The sequence below is a fragment of the Diabrotica undecimpunctata genome, chromosome 8, assembly GCF_040954645.1.
Source record: "Diabrotica undecimpunctata isolate CICGRU chromosome 8, icDiaUnde3, whole genome shotgun sequence".
In the NCBI taxonomy this organism is placed as follows: Eukaryota; Metazoa; Arthropoda; class Insecta; order Coleoptera; family Chrysomelidae; genus Diabrotica; species Diabrotica undecimpunctata.
The window spans coordinates 1,039,366-1,057,482 of NC_092810.1; the positions used below are offsets into that span (position 1 = coordinate 1,039,366).

Below are 18,117 nucleotides of genomic sequence, written 5' to 3' on the forward strand. Positions count from 1 at the left end.
ATTACAGGCCCATAAGTCTACTTTCACATATTTATAAACTATTTACAAAAATAATTACGAAACGACTAGAAAATAAATTGGAATTTTATCAGCCCATAGAACAGGCGGGTTTTAGAAAAGGCTATGGAACAAACGATCACCACATATACCAAAACGCAACAGCCAGTGTTAGAGTGGGTGATTGTCAAACCCAGAAATTCCCGATACAACGTGGAGCACGCCAGGGAGACACCATATCGCCGAAACTGTTCACTACGCTTTTGGAATATATGTGTAAAAGGGCAAAACTGACCGACAAGGGCATAAACATAAACGGAGAAAAGCTTAGCCATCTAAGGTTTGCAGATGATATTGTACTAATAGCTGATAGGATAGATGAGGCCAAAGAACTTTTAAATCAGCTCTACCTTTCCTCGCTAGAAGGGGGATTGAAAATAAATATATCTAAAACCCAGATGATGACAAATCTTGTAGTCAGCGAAGATATATGCGTAGGAACAAGATCCATAGACCAGGTAATGGCCTATAAATACCTAGGTCATGAGATTCTCATAGGAAAAGATAACCAAACCGTTGAGCTTCTCCGTCGTATAAGACTGACTTGGGCAGCCTTTGGCAAGCTGAAACATATTTTCAAATCGTCTGATATACCAATATGCCTTAAAAGAAAAACGTTTAATCAGTGTGTTTTGCCAGTGTTAACTTACGGTGCGGAAACGTTGACCATGACAAGGAGAACAGTTCAAAAGATCCGTGTGTGTCAAAGGGCGATGGAGTGTGCTATGTTGGGCGTTTCACTACGAGACAAGATCCCAAATCGCCAGCTACGACAAAGAACAGGAGTGGCTGATGCAGTAGAGAGAGTAGCAACACTAAAATGGAATTGGGCAGGTCACGTGGCTCGAATGACAGATAATAGATGGACAAAGCGGATACTGGAATGGAGACCAAAAGAGATGATGCCTACCGAAGCAGAGGTCGTCCACCAACACGTTGGACTGACGATCTAAGACGTTGTCATAGGAATTGGATGCAAGAGGCACAAGATCGAAATAGATGGAAAATTATGAGGGAGATCTATGTCCAGCAGTGGATAAGCGAAGATTGAATGATGAAAATTCAAAGAGGGATTTATTATTAAACTGTCTGCTGATTTCGGCATTTGCCGTGAAGTCTATAAAGGTTTCTTCTTTGATGGTGAAGAGCCCTTCGGGTGTAATTTAAAATGGATTCCTAACCCACTCATAACTATGTATTAGTCGGTCGTCGGCAAAAAAATATCTTTCAAAATTTTTTGTCAGCATCGCTAAATGATTTTCAATGGTTACAAAAACGACTTTCACCTGTTGTTCTTCATTAACATTAACGTTTTAGACTTACTTCGTCAATTTTAGCCTATCTAACAATCGAAGAATGTCATTAAGTAAAAGTTATGAAAGTAAATAGTTTTCTCGGTATAAAAGATATTTTCCAAACCTGTTTATAAAAGATTTCATTTTTGCCGGCACTCTCACTAGTACAACATTAATTTTTATTAGTAAAAATCACTTATTTTCATGTTTTTTTATGATTAATACAATTTCATAGCTTTATGAACCTCTCAAGTAAAAATGTCTGATACTCTACTGCCTTTTTCAATTTTGATACCTCTATTTTTTTAACACTTTTACCAGTTTCGCCCAAACATTCAAATTTAAGATATTTATACTTTTTCAGCTCTTCCGTGTAGTCCTAGTACAGACCTGTTTATCGGAATATTCCATTTCTAAGAACCCCTCGCGTTATGCAACGCTTTCTACATCACGTATGTTATTCTCGTCTGGCTGTCAGTGAGATTTCCAAAAATCAGTGTTGACATAACAACAATCGTATTCATATGTGACGTTCTTAAACCAGATTTTTGGAAATTATAATTTCTATGTTGTTCCACATAAGTGTAGTGTATCTCCAACTCGATGGCCGCACATCCCTAATGGTGTAGACAAAAAATTGGACAAATTTCGAAAGAAGAAATAATCTAATCACGAAAATATTTTGAAATTGTCAGTGCTATGACCCGTGGGGTATCTAATTTTCAAATAAACAATTTGTTTAGACGCTTGTCGAAAACCAATGGAGATCTTCGTCTGTCAAACAGTATAGTAGCTCCTGCTGTCGTTAGCAATTCCGTTTGGAGCGCCAATTTCAAGTTAACCCCAAATATTGTATCAGTAACAAGTAGCTATTGTCATTTGCACCAGTTTAGAGAGATGGCAACTCAAGCAGAAGCAAAGAAAACGAATAGACTAGTATTAGAAAAATCTCCTTATTTGCTTCAACACTCCACAAATCCAGTGGATTGGTATCCTTGGGGACAGGAAGCTTTCGACAAAGCAAAGGCAGAAAACAAGTTAATTTTCTTGTCGGTGGGCTATTCTACATGTCATTGGTGCCATGTGATGGAAAAGGAGTCGTTTGAGAATGAATCTGTAGCCGAAATAATGAACAAACACTTTGTTAACATCAAGGTCGATAGAGAAGAGCGACCTGATGTAGATAGGTTATATATGTCTTTTGTGCAAGCTACTGCGGGTAGCGGTGGTTGGCCAATGTCTGTGTTCCTCTCTCCAGATTTAGAACCTCTAGCAGGAGGCACTTATTTCCCTCCTGAAGATATGTATGGAAGACCAGGCTTCAAGAGTGTCTTAAAGGATCTTGCCAAACAGTGGAATACCAATAGATCCAAGATGGAAGCTGCTGCGAAGAAAATAATAGGTATTTTAAGAAACATGGAGGTGAAAGAAACAAAGGATGGTCAAAGCATACCTGGAGAAGATGCTTGGAAGACCTGTGTCCTGCAGTTAACCAGAAATTACGAATCAGATTATGGTGGATTTAGTACAGCTCCCAAATTTCCACAACCAACCAACTTTAACTTCCTGTTTCACATGTATTCTAGAAACAAACACAGTGAACAAGGCTACGCCTGCTTAGAAATGTGCCTACACACATTAAAAAAGATGGCCTATGGTGGGATTCACGATCATGTTAACAAAGGTTTTGCAAGGTACTCGGTTGATGCTAAATGGCATGTGCCACACTTCGAGAAAATGCTTTATGATCAAGCCCAATTAGTTGTTTCTTACTGTGATGCCTATCTTCTTACAAAAGAAGAATTTTATGCAGATGTTGTTAGAGATATTCTCACCTATGTCTCCAGAGACTTGAGCCATCCCCTTGGGGGTTTCTATGGAGCTGAAGATGCAGATTCTTATCCATACGAAGGTAATTGTCTTGAAATTATTTAAATGAGTCACTAAAATATGTTTTTTATTATAGGTGCTGCACATAAACAAGAAGGTGCCTTTTGTGTGTGGGAATATGATGAGATATTTAACCTATTGAATGAAAAAACTGACAATATATCCCACGCTGAACTGATAGAATACCATTACAATGTTAAAAAAGAAGGAAATGTTAGGCCTTCACAAGATCCTCATGGAGAACTAACAAAAAAGAATGTATTAGCTTGTTTTGGATCATATGAGAGTACAGCTAGCAAGTTTGGAACAACTGTGGAAAAAGTTAAGGAAATTTTAGAAAAATGTCATGAAATTTTGTATGTGGAAAGACAAAAAAGGCCTAAACCACATGTAGATACTAAAATCTTGACTTCTTGGAATGGGTTGATGATTTCTGGCTATGCTAGAGCTGGTTTTGCTTTAAAAGACCAGGCATACATAGATAGGGCAATAAAAGCAACCAGTTTCATAAAAAAATATCTCTATGATGAAAAAGAAAAAAATCTTTTAAGGTGTTGCTATAAAGATGAGTCTGGTGGTATTACTTTGGGCAACATGCCTATCGCTGGCTTTATAGATGACTATGCCTTCCTCATTAGAGGTTTATTAGATTTATATGAAGCATCTTTGGACACTGAATGGCTACAATGGGCAGAGACTTTACAGGAAACTCAGGACAACAAATTCTGGGACAGCAAAAACAGTGGTTACTTTACCAGTGCAGATGACGATGCTAGCATCTTAGTACGTGGTAAAGAAGTTCAGGATGGAGCTGAACCATCAGGAAACTCAGTTTCCGTGCACAACCTTCTTAGATTGTCTGTATATTTACATAGACAAGACTTACATCAAAAAGCAGAGAAGATACTGAAGGGATTCAGTGATATGTTGGAGAGAGTTCCAATAGCATTACCAGAAATGACTTCCGCTTTGTTGTTTTACCACAATTCCCCCACTCAGGTAAGGATTTTATTTAAGTTCTATAAAAGAAAACACAAATATACAATTTATTGAACACTATATTGAATTAAATCTTTCTTGGTGCTCTAATTGGCCATATAAGAGCCTTGTTCCTGTTTTTTATTCTTATAAACAATCTACATGACACAAATATCTGATCCTTTGGACTTCCTTATTATTCGGTGGTATCTGTATTAATTTTTTTGTTTATTTTAAAATTACCCTCTTGCAGGTCTTCATTGCTGGTGCCAAAGAAGACACAAACACACAAGCTCTACTAGACGTCCTCCGTTCGCGCTTCATCCCCGGCAGAATTCTAGCCGTAGCCGACGGTCCCACAGGCGCAGCCGGTCTCCTATACCGCCGTCACGAGCACCTCTCACACATGCGCCCTGTCGGCGGAAAGCCGGCGGCGTACGTGTGCAGGAATTTCGCGTGCGCTTTACCGCTTACGGAACCGGCAGAGCTGGCAACGTCGCTGGACAGCGGAAACGGCAACAGCCACAAAAAGTGTGATGGAGAGAAGGAATCTCAAGGAAACAGGTCTAGTGATGGTACCAAGTAAAAATATTTATTCTTTTATTATATTATACTCTTGAAATTATGTTTTTTATGTATATATAAGGGATTGTATATATTTATTGAACAGGTTGTTACAATATTAAATATACTGGTATAAATTAATTGATATTTGGTTTTAATTTAATCTTCCTTAGTTATTTTACCAAGAAATAAATATAAAATTGAAATATCTACACTTTTTAATGTAGAGTTGTCAATATTATGACATTATTTCATTATTACGATATAATCACACTTTTTGTTAAATGTCAGCTGTCAAATATCCTGTAATTTGGGAATTGTCAACAGTATTTGACAAAAAGTGTGATTATGACGTAACAATGTGATAACTAGACTTCGGCAAATATGCATTTTGCATATTGTGCATATTTTATGCAAATATTTCATATTTTGGCATATTTGTATAAAAGTTTGCATAAAGTGCATAAAAGTTCAGATTTTTATACTGTATTTGAAAAATTTTAAACATACCAATTTATTTCAATTCTTGTATAAAATTTTGTAGTCATTTTAATCAAGAAATGATCTAAGTACGTAATCTCTACAGGTACAAAACATTTACAATTTCAAAGAAGATCAATTTAAGTAGCCCTCAACATTCTTAGAAAGTCTCGGTCACTGAGGCATTCAGTTATTGGATAATCGCTAAGGGTTCGCTCATTTGCATTTTATGATCTAATCCCCAAATCTATCTACAATTTATTGTATCTTAACAGCAGGTAAACGGCTAATAGTTTTGTTCCTAATTTAGGGATTTTCCAAAATCTCCCAGTTTATTGAATTAGGTACCTAAACATTTCTAATTTGATGCTCAGATTTGTAAATCATTTTTGTTTTGATATTCAAAGCGTAAACACTCGTTGTGCGTAACAAAAAGGAAGATTGTGATTTTATAATGCCTAAAACAACCAGTGCTTCAACTTGGATTAAACCTTATAAAGAGCTGTCTATGGATATGGGAAAAATCTACTGTTCAGTCTGTGGCAAAATTGTAGGTATCTAATATTTTCTATTAAATATCTAATATTTCATACATACAGGGTGTTTCCAAATGACACTTACAACGTTTGACTGTAGATACTTCTCGAAAAATTGAACAAAACGATATAGTTAATGAGGGGTCAAACTTATTTACTTTTCGAGATACAGGGTGTTAAAATTAAAAAAAATTAAATTCTTTTAGTTAATAACAACAATAACTTTAAAACCAATAAACGTATTTACTTGAAATTTAGTACTCGTAGGTTGTTTTTAAATGAAAAATAGCTTCCTTTAGTGAGAAAAAATTGTCCATGGTACAATACAATGGTGTGTATTTAGAAAAATTTTTCACCTTTACTTTTTTTATGAAGTCAGCTATTCTAAAACACAATTATTTTTATTGTAATTGAATTAACAAAAAAAAAAACTTTTGTTGAATTTTAAAATAAGTTATATGATGTACTAATGGTTAGTAACAAAGACTAATTTGTGGATTAATACTGCATTTAAAACACTTAGCGAGTGTTTTTTTTCCAAACCAGTTATTTGATTAACCAAAAACACCTTGTATATTTTTATATTTTAAAGGTTGGGTTAAAATAAAGGTTTTTATTTTTATTTATAGATAGCATGTGAGAAGAAATTTCAGATAGACCAACATGTGAGAACTGCTTCACACATTGCAAAAAAAGGAAAAATAGGAGGAAAACATCAAACTTCAATGGCTAAATGTTTCCAATCTACTTCAAAAAAATTAGATGAGCAAGAAACTTTTAATGAAGACTTGTGTCGCGCATTAGTGTCTGCAAACATACCGCTTTCAAAATTAGCAAATGTAAATTTTAGTTCGTTTCTAAAAAAATATTGCAAACTTAATGTTCCAAGTGATCGGTCTCTAAGAAGAAATAATGTGAACGGGCTATACTCGTCGGAGTTAATTAATATTAAGGAAGAAATTGCAGATAATTATTTTTACATATCTGTAGACGAAACCACTGATTCCTCAGGAAAGTATATTGCTCATTTATTGATTGGTGTTCTTAAAGAAGATACCTTACCAAAATCTCATCTTATTTCATGCCAGCAACTTGAGAAAACAAATGCTTTAACAATTTCGCGTTTTATACAAGAAACATTAGCAACTTTTTTTCTTCCGACAACTATTCCTTCTAATAAATTACTGCTTATTTTATCGAATGCTGCTCCTTATATGGTGAAAGCAGGACAAAATTTAAAAATATTTTTCCCAGATTTAATACATGTTACTTGTGTAGCGCATGGATTAAACAGAGTTGCAGAGGAAATACGAAAAAAGTTTCCTCTTGTAAATACCATGATATCCAGTGTCAAAAAAGTATTTCTTAAATCTCCTATAAGAATTCAACTTTATAAAGAAATGCTACCTAACATTCCTCTTCCACCACAACCTATTTTAACGCGATGGGGAACATGGTTAGAAGCAGCTAATTTTTATGCAGATCATTTTGTTAAAATAAAGAACATAATTGATACGTTAACAGATGAAAGTTCCCAATCTCTTTTGGATTCTAAACAAACTTTTCAGAGTAACTTGCTTCAACAAGAACTTTCATTTATAAAATCAAATTTTAGTTTTGTTCAAAAAACAATTACTCAGTTAGAATCACCAAAACTGTCATTGTTCGAAAGTACAGCATTAATAAAAGAATTTGCGTCATGTTGTTGGAACGTTAGAGGTAATATTGGAAAAGATATTTTAAAAAAATTTGAAGCTACTATGGAAAAAAATAAAGGTTACCATATTCTTTCTGAAGTAGTCAGTGTTCTAGCTGGAAATATTTCGGAAACAATTAATTTAGAACCAAATGTTTTGGTTAGTTTGAAAAATGCTCCCGTTACATCAGTTGATGTTGAACGAAGTTTTTCCATATATAAATATATGTACTCAGACAGAAGCCACAAGTTTTTGTTAGAAAATTTTGAACACCACTTGGTCATTTATTGTTACCATAATTCTAAATAAGTTTATTCATACTTAAAAATGATGTAGTTACTTAAAATAAATGTAAATCTTAATGAATAGTAGGAAATATTTAGTTATGTACACTTTTTTTTTTTAATAAAATTGTTACTATTTTACGATTTTTTTATTTATTTGTATGCATATTTTGTAAAATATTTGCATATTTTCGGGTAAACACGTGCATATTTATGCGCATATTTTCTACATTTTTATTTGCATATTTGCCGAAGTCTAGTGATAACACTGACAAGTCATCATTATAAAGTAAAAAAAAATATATCACTTATATTGTGTAAGTAAGTCAAAAAAAAAACAAGAAATAATAACATTTTATTTGTAACTCCACTTTTACATAAAGCAACAGCACCATATAAATAAATAACTTAGTCACCTTAAGAACTATCGAACACATTTTGTTTTCAAATTTGATTTGAGACGAACAATTGGGTAAGTATATTGCTTTGGGCCTAAAGTAGTTCATATATTCGAACAAATTCAAGTCTTTTATTGAAAATACTAAATAATACGATCAAAAATATAATAATACTCTTATAGATAGTTGCGCGATGATCATTCAATGTCTGGGGTCACAGAACCTGTACAATATCACCAAGAAGATGGTCATGTACCAAAACACTTTTATATTTCAGTTTTTATAGGTATTAAACAATATTTCTAACTTTGTAAGAATGACATTTGGATAAATTTCTCTTTTTTTCGGAAATCATTTGTCGAGAAAGACAGTTTGAATGTTGGAAAATGTTTTGGTCACCTACTTTTGTAAAAGTGTAATTTTGAGTTCACAGGTATTAATAATGCACGTCATTGCCAGACTGTTATAACATTACACACAGAGTTTATTTTTTTATATATAAAAATTCACTAGACAATCTTCATGGCGGTTTAAAATTTGTGACCCCCTGTTTGTAAAAATATATGAACCACCTTCTATTGTACTGGAATGATTTATTAACTGGACAAACTGTCCTCGTCCTTTAAGTTAACCTCTTCGTCAATCAGACGTTTAATAGCTTCATTAGAATACCTACAATGATCAGATCCACACTGACACGAAAACGATTTGTACTTAGCTATCCAAAACTTTCGGCCATAATCGAAACTAGAACAAGATAAAACAAAGTGTGGTCAATGGTGGTCCTTTCTTGCCGCTACTACAAACTTACCTAAGTTCTTCTTCTGCGCGGATGTCTCTCAGAGCGAAAAACGCTATCCTCGGGAACCGTACGTCTTGGTGATCGACGAATACTTTGACAGGATGCAAGTTGGGGTTACAGCTGTGGTTGATGAACCTCGTTAGGTTGCCGTAAAATTTGGCATCTACGCAGAAATTATCCGTGTCCTATAATGTTAACGTAGTAATTGCTACTAGTGACCTTCAAACATTTCTCATACGCCAAAAATAACAGAACAATTTTGGTAAACTATTACAAACAAGTGACAAATGACAAAAAAAGCACGAGAATAAAAATATAAAATTTAAAATATTTGAAACGTTAAAACAGTTTTAAAAACGTTACCTGAAGAATATAGAATAAAATAAATTCATGTAAACTACAAGAAATTGCTTTCTTGACCTATTAGTGACCTTCTGATAGTTTTGATAAATCAAAAATGACAAATGGGATGAAAAATGTTTGATAAATTATGACAAACAAGTGATACATGAGAAAAACGCACGAGATTCGTGATAAATGACTTCAGAAGTATGGAACAAGTGACAGGTGGCATATTGACAGATACTCAAGACATAGTAATCTAAATTTTAAACAGTTTGAAACATTGAAAAGGTTTTAAAAACGTTACCTGACGAATATAGAGTAAGATAAATTCATGTAAACTACGAGAAATTGCTTTCTTGACCTATTAGTGACCTTCTAACATTTTTGATACGTCAAAAATGAATTATGTTTGATAAATTATGACAAACAAGTGATGCATGAGAAAAAAGCACGAGATTCATGACAAATGACTTCAGAGGTGTGGAACAAGTGACAGGTGGCACATTGACAGATACTCAGATATAGTAATCTAAATTTTAAACAATTTGAAACGTTGAAATGGTTTTAAAAACGTTACCTGACGAAGATAGAATGAAATAAATTCATGTAAACCACGAGAAATTGCTTTCTTGACCTATTAGTGACCTTCTAACATTTTTGATACGTCAAAAATGACAAATGACATGAAAAATGTTTGATAAATTTGATAAACAAGTGATGTATGGGAAAAAAGCACGAGATTCGTGACAAATGACTTCAGAGGTGTGGAACAAGTGACAGGTGGCACATTGACAGATACTCAGATATAGTAATCTAAATTTTAAACAATTTGAAACATTGAAATGGTTTTAAAAAGCGTTACCTGACGAAGATAGAATGAAATAAATTCATGTAAACTACGAGAAATTGCTTTCTTGACCTATTAGTGACATTCTAACATTTTTGATACGTCAAAAATGACAAATGACATGAAAAATGTTTGATAAATTTGACAAACAAGTGGTACATGAGAAAAAAGCACGAGATTCGTGACAAATGACTTCAGAAGTAGGGAACAAGTGACAGGTGGCACATTGACAGATACTCAGACATAGTAATCTTAAATTTTAAACAATTTGAAACGTTGAAATGGTTTTAAAAACATTACCTAACGAAGATAGAATGAAATAAATTCATGTAAACTACGAGAAATTGCTTTCTTGACCTATTAGTGACCTTCTAACATTTTTGATAAGTCAAAAATGACAAATGACATGAAAAATGTTTGATAAATTATGACAAACAAGTGATACATGAGAAAAAAGCACGAGATTCGTGACAAATGACTTCAGAAGTATGGAACAAGTGACAGGTGGCACATTGACAGATACTCAGATATAGTAATCTAAATTTTAAACAATTTGAAACGTTGAAATGGTTTTTAAAACATTACCTAACGAAGATAGAATGAAATAAATTCATGTAAACTACGAGAAATTGCTTTCTTGACCTATTAGTGACCTTCTAACATTTTTGATAAGTCAAAAATGACAAATGACATGAAAAATGTTTGATAAATTATGACAAACAAGTGATACATGAGAAAAAAGCACGAGATTCGTCACAAATGACTTCAGAAGTGACAGATTGCATATTGACAAATACTCGGAGAGAGTAATCTAAAATTTAAACAGTTTGAAACATTGAAATGGTTTTAAAAACGTTATTTAACGAATATAGAATAAAATAAATTCATGTAATCTACGAGAAAATGCTTTCTTAACCTGTTGGTGACGTTCAGACATTTTTGAAACGTCAAAAATGACAAATGACATGAAAAATGTTTAATAAATTATGACAAACAAGTGATACATGAGAAAAAAGCACAAGATTCGTGACAAATTCAGAAGTATGGAACAAGTGACAGGTGGCACATTGACAGATACTCAGACATAGTAATCTAAACGTTGAAATTGTTTTCAAAAGGTTATCTAAAGAATATAGAATGAAATAAAGTCACGTAAATCGGGACGGAGCATGAAAGATGTTTCTAAAAGGTAAAAAATAATAACAATCAAATAATACCTTAGTTCCGAGATCGAAGACGAAACTGTCATCTTCCCTGTGGTCAGCGTCGCTGTCAGTCAAAATCTCTCCTACGTATTCGCATACGAAATGGCCTCTTTCTATTAACCTAAGAGTTTTCACTCCCCAGCCTTTTGAATCAGTCTTGTACAGTTGAAATCGATGCTGAGTACCCCTTTGAACTACGCGGTTCCTGCAGGTGATGGCGTTGCAGGTGCATGTATCCGAACATTCGAATAATATCGGAGTATCTGGAAGAAAATCATAGGTACATTACGCATTACCGCTCGACGTACGAAAAATCTAAAATAAACAATTTAGCAGATAGTTCCTGTATGGAACGCTTACCAGAAAACTTAAAATCCATAAAAACTTTCCCATCTTCGTCGTACCAGCACTTCACGGATAATGTGCCGCACAAGCAGTCTTCGCCGGTGCATCTCTCGTCGCAGGTGCACCTTTGCAGGGACGACGGTGTCGACTTGATAGCAATGCTCTCAGACGATATAATGGATTTCGTTATATAAACGTAATCCTTCGGTTCGAGATCGTCGTCAACGGCGTTAATACACTGGACTGGATTGGATTCTCTACCTTTTGATATGTCCCTGAAATGTTTACGTTTAAAATTGTGCCTAGACAGCCTGTCTGCCTTTGATGGCAGAAAATACTGGATATATCAGTGGCGTACATAAATTAACTATTTTAACAATACATCAAACAAAAAACTATATTGATAAAAAATCAGTTGTTTTAGTTGTTAACGCTTGTATTAACTATGTTTTGGTACTAAACGAGTAAATTTAAAAATATTCTCTACTTACTCGGCGACTATGTTAGTAAATAGCCTCGACGAAGGGTTCACGAGCGACTGTAATTGCATATTTAAAGCTATGGGATTGTGGCACATGCCGTCCTCAGGTACACAGTTCAAAGGGGTTTCGTCGTTCTTGTTGACCAAAAATACGTTAGCCCCCCTCGCTAACAATACTATTACGCTATTGTATCTATCTTCTCTAGCAGCTATATGTCTGAAACGAAAGAAAACTTACATTCACTGAAATTCTGCCCTCTACAAGAGAAAATAACTATTTACGTGATATTTTCGACAGATTATCAATATTATAATATATAAAGTACTCACAAGGGTGTCTCCCCATGTGCGTTAACTGTATTTATATCACATCCTCTATTAAGTAACAGCTCCACGATATGAGAACAGCCACTAAAAGCAGCCCAATGAAGAGCCTCGTTATATTCTACATCTCTTAACCTAAAAAAACATTCTCTTCTTAATTTCTAATTTTGAATTTACATTTATAAAGGTAAAATATGTACATTATTGGTATAATATACTGAAATTGTATAGAAAACGACTAGAGGTAGTCTCCAAATGTAAATTGTATGATAATGATGCACGGCGAAGACTTATACATAAATAAACCTACCTATGATCTGCTCCTTGGCCGATGAGGAAGTCCGTAATTTCAGAAAACCCATTTTCGCACGCCCACACCAGCGGCGTCCATCCCCCATCATCCTGACAATCGATGTACTTCTTAATACTCGCCCCTGCTTCTAGAAGAATTTTACAGGCCTGCAGATTGCCGCATTTGGACGATACGTGCAAAGCTGTCATACCATCGGTTCCCTGGAATTACAATACACTTAAATGATGTCATTTTATAATATTTTCACTAAACATCTCCTACCTTCAACGCTATATCAGCTCCAGCTCTAACTAGATACTGTACGATATCTATCTTGTGTCCGATTATAGCCAACATTAACGGCGTGTTTTGTTCCCCGTCTATTTCGTTTATGTGAAGACCTAGCGATACTAGCAGATGGCACATTTTCAGCCATCCTTTGTGCGCGGCGTAGTGTAAAAGTGTCCCGCTGTTACAAGCGTCTAGTTTGAAGTTAAGATCTACCGAAGTGGAAGCTGGAAAGTCGAACAAAAACAAGCAATTTTTAATAAACATCCAAAATATAAAGCAGTTTTGTTACAACTGAATAGCTTTTCTTTTGTTTTTACATACTATATATCAGCATAAGAAAGTACTTTTTAAATACTTTGTGCCATGTACTTTGTACATTTAAAATGTATTTTAAAATACATTTTAAACGAAAAAATAAAAAAACAGAAATATCAAACTCTGGGACACAAATGGACCATCATGTATAACAGTGCTATTCAATCTTTTTGATTTCGTGACCCCTTTACAAGGCCTGTAATTCATACAAGACTTCACATAAAAACTCATATACTAATTTTTGATTCTATTTAATAAATTCTCCTCCGCCACTGACCGAACAGATATTTACTTGTTTTGTATGATGGAGATAACAAAAGAAACATAACTTACCTATGATCGACATCAATTTTTCGTTGTCATCTTCACTGACAGCATCCAAAATGTCGTTTTCAGTAAAAGTTGCCCCATCGGCAAGGGTTTCGAGACTTTGAAAAGAGTCTAAAGGAATCAGAAGTGGGGTAGAACTACGGATTTGGTCTTTGGCTTTAGAAAAAGTCATTTTAGCTGTCTGGCTAAAATTTATTAATATTATAACCAAAAATAATGACTAAAAAAAATTACTAAGTAATCATTTTATAAAACGCTAAAATTACTAAAATATATTAAATAGTCTACGGGAATTAAAAGTATATAAGTAACAAAGATAACAAGGTGTTAGAATCAATAAAAAATATGCAAAGAAAGTACCATTTTTATGACTTCGAAGAATTTTGTTAGTTTAAAATCCAAAAAGGCAGGAATAGAAGAAGAAAATAGGTATTTATGTGCTTTCTTAATATAATTGTTTTAAAAATTGCAGTTACAATTATTAACCAGTTCTCATTGTAATACAATGTGATTTGTAAGAGTTAATCCCAACTTATGCTACAAAACAATTCAATATATCCTTTCTTGGACTAATAAGGACATTGTGACACTAATTTGGGGCAGAACTGAGGATAGTTTTCCATTTTTCTTCTCTTTTATGTTCCTATGAAATAAATACACTGTTTTTTTAGCACAATACCAACAAAAATATCTAGTGATGATTTTTCACACAGTAATTACATGTTTAACTTCCTTAATAAAATTATTTTGTACAATTGAGGTCAAAATAGGTGATTATATTCCATTATAAGTTGATTTGTTAAGTTTTCTTCAATTTTGTAGACAAATTATTGATTTAACACTTATGAATCACACTGTACATCAGTAAATAGTATTAGGTTCATACAACAATTATTATGCATAGGCTATAAAATATGTCCCAAAATTCATACAAGATTTAAATTAATTGTAGAATTGTACCATTTAATCAAAAATCTGTGATATTTACATCTTGCATTACTTTTGGGACACCCAGTATTACAAATCTACTGCTTACCCTTTTGATTTTTGAGTAGGAAGAAACACAGGGTTTTTTGTGCATTTGAATTTAAGTAGGAGGTCTCTGGAAGGAGATGAGGTGCCGCAATGGGGACAACATTCGGTACTACCTACTAGCAAACGACATTTTTCATGAAACTGATGATTCGATTCACATTGTACAAATTTTCCCTGTAAAATATAAAGAAAGCAATGGCAGTTTATCAGTTTTATATATAAAACACTGTCTTTATTTTAAGTCTTACCTACCTGGGTACAAAATATGCCACATGTTGGGCAACAGTTGTGCCTAATCATTCTATTTTTGTGTAATTCACAGAGACTCATGTAGGGCACTCTTCTAGATGGTCTTATAAGTGATGATACATTCACAGTGACTTCTCTAGAGCATCCTACTAACTTGTCATCAATACTATCAACAGCAGAACAATAAACAATATCTACAACAAAAATTAAGACAGTCATAAACTACTCTCATTTTTTTACATCTTACTTAAAGATTTTGGTCTTTAATTGAACAGTGTTGTAAATTATAATCTCGTATGTTTCCTTACCTTCACTATTACCTTCAGCTACATAAAAATGTGTCTTTTGTGTGCATAGACATAATCTTAAAGCCAGCTCCGGATTTTCTCTCATTAATGTCGTGGAAGGATGGCCCGGGATATCTTCAACCTGATCAGCAATGTTTGGTGCTGGATCTGGAGTTGCTTCAGCTACTTTCTTAATTGGACTGTAACCAAAAGATAAAATAAATGCATTAAAGTTAAACTTAAAAATTGGTTTTTTATTTCCAGTAAACTAAGGAAATGATAAAGGAGATGTTCAAAATTGATTACCTATTAGATAATCTCCTAGACTTCCTTATAGATCTAACATTATCAACTTCAAAATCATCCTCTGAACAATTCAGATCGGACTGACTATCCTCATCACTTTCATCTATTTTCAACATTTTAGTACCTTTTTGATTTTTCTTGGGAGTTGTGCTAGTTTTTTTGGAGTTGCCTTCACCTAGATGATTGTTGTTTTGTGCGTTGTCTTTCATCTTAACTCTTTTTACAACATCTTTGGCTTGTGCAATGTTTTCTAGCACCTTCTGTGTTGGTTTCAGTTGTCTTGTCAATCTTTGTCTGGTGGGTTCATTGTAAGACTTTTTCCTGGCAATGGCGTTTTGTAGGACCGATTTTTTAGTGGCACTTTTCATTCTTCTGGAGGATCTTTTTGTACTTTCTTCGGTTTTTTCATCGACTTTTTGTTTGCTGGAACGACGACCTAATAAGATGATTTAATTTGATTACATTGCTTTGTACGTAAACTATTGGAAATTTACCTGGAGTTCCCGTTTTTGATTTTTTTGGTGATGTCACGGTTTCTTCGCTATTCATTTCTACCGATTCAGCCGACTCTTCATTTTTCAATTCTACTCTTACAGAATCCGTTCTGTTAAACGTATTTTTCATTTCGCCCAACAATTTATCAATAAAATTGTTATCATACTGAGAGTACGATTTATTATCATTAGTAGTCATTGTACATTGGTTGATTTAATATATATTTTTTTAAATTTGTTGTAGTATTTGACAACCACAGCCCTTTAACCAAAACAATCTGACAGTTCATCAGATTTGATAATTGAAATTGGTATTATCACAGAACAGAGCTTAGACAAGGAACACAGTAAATACCCCCTAGTAAGTTCCATATAAAGTTTTGGGAGTTTCTAGCGCCAAATGCGGACGGGCTGAAACTAATATCATTTGGCGGCAAATTCAAAATGTAGGTTCTGAATTTTAAGCGGCAAATTCAAAAAATATGCTTCGAATTTTAGAAGCCACAATTCAAATAGTATGCTTTTAATGGAAAATAAATTAGTCATAAAATACGAAATAAAAACTTATTCTATAACAAGAAATATAATCTCTGTCCAAAAATATAGTACCTATACACATACGTTTTCATTTATATAAATATATAACATAATATCAGATAGAGAGAGTATATATTATGGTACAGGAAAGTTGGTATTTAATATTTTATGACTATATCTGTTTTCCATTACATTAACAAACCAAAGTTCCAAAAACGACAAAATAAAACACAGATATCCTGACACTTGTTTATTTGTATAATTTTCTTTGGTAAAGTATTGGCAACAAACATCCTCCTTCTCATTCCTTAAGCCCTTGTCAGGGTGTGGGTGGGGACACTCTAAGTATTGTTAGCTTCCTGTCTCCTTTGGCTGCAATCCTGTACCAAATGGATGACTTCATGTAGGGATTTTTCCACCAATCTTCATTTAATCTTCCCATCGTTTTGGAGATCTTCCTATTGATAAACGAATATAGATAGATGTCTCTATGTTCAGTAGTACTGGTTTGTTATTAAGTGCCATACCTTCTCAAAAACTCTTCCTTAAAGGACCATCTGTATATAATAAAGTGTAAACTCTAGCATTTGAAACCTATAATAATGAAATATTATTAAAATTAAGAATGTATCACTTTTTTATAAAATAAGGCAACTTTTAGGAATGCAATTATAAGAGTTATGAGTTTTAATGATTTTAAAAAATATATATAGGTAGTATATATAAGATTCATATTGGTTGAGATTTAAAGGTAATTTAACTATAGAAGCAAAATGTACAACATAGTATCGAGTTTGTATTTATTACCAAAACTTTGGTATAATTAGGTGATGTTGTTACCTGGTGCTTGTAAAAATAAACTAATCCTCAGAACGTTTAATAGCCGTCTGTCCAACTTTTAACTAACTTTCCCCCATCCACTAAAAATATTTTAGTAATGCACCTTCTCCTCTTTTAGCAGTGTTGATAGTGTTGTAGCAGTATATTAGATATATACTGTTTTTTATCTCCTATTTCTAAAATTTGGAATACAAATGTTTTTATGAGGCTATTTGCATTTTGCATTTGCAAAGACGTGGACAATGTTGCCACTTGCGCACTTACACAATTTTATTTTCGGTGGATATTCAAAATTCTTTAGAAATAAGTTATTGTACATTTAAGTGGTGATTTTAGTAGAATTTGATACAATCTTTGTTTTTTGCAAAACATTGCATAGTATAAAGAATCATTATTTAAGTAAATAAGCAAAACTAGTGAAACCATGGCAACAGCACTTACATCAAAGGTGCATCAACGTCATACGTCTCTTGCTATGTCATACCCATCGAGCAAAAAGACAAAAGAGGGAATCTAATCGTTATGAAAAGGAGACCAAAAAAGTGGCCTCTGATGGCGGACATATCCGGAAATGCGAATGCGCCAAAATTTCATGACACTTCACAATAATCAT

General features: G+C 33.5%; 2 protein-coding genes across 2 annotated transcripts; one reads left to right on the top strand and one right to left on the bottom strand.

Moving 5' to 3' along the window:
• The first annotated feature begins 1,822 nt into the window (after positions 1–1,822).
• On the top strand, positions 1,823–4,925 carry LOC140448685 (spermatogenesis-associated protein 20). Its single transcript, XM_072541793.1, has 3 exons — positions 1,823–3,264; positions 3,319–4,241; positions 4,474–4,925. The coding sequence occupies exons 1-3, from the start codon at positions 2,052–2,054 to the stop codon at positions 4,804–4,806; spliced, it is 2,469 nt and encodes an 822-aa protein (XP_072397894.1). The 5' UTR covers positions 1,823–2,051; the 3' UTR covers positions 4,807–4,925.
• Positions 4,926–8,123: 3,198 nt separating this feature from the next.
• Positions 8,124–16,437, bottom strand: G9a (histone-lysine N-methyltransferase G9a). The gene is made up of 14 exons (XM_072541794.1): positions 16,128–16,437; positions 15,634–16,069; positions 15,349–15,527; positions 15,044–15,234; positions 14,793–14,965; positions 13,760–13,941; positions 13,103–13,335; positions 12,839–13,041; positions 12,535–12,663; positions 12,215–12,421; positions 11,739–11,998; positions 11,391–11,641; positions 8,991–9,166; positions 8,124–8,926 (listed from the first exon to the last, which is right to left on the bottom strand). The coding sequence occupies exons 1-14, from the start codon at positions 16,324–16,326 to the stop codon at positions 8,776–8,778; spliced, it is 2,970 nt and encodes a 989-aa protein (XP_072397895.1). The 5' UTR covers positions 16,327–16,437; the 3' UTR covers positions 8,124–8,775.
• Positions 16,438–18,117: the final 1,680 nt, after the last annotated feature.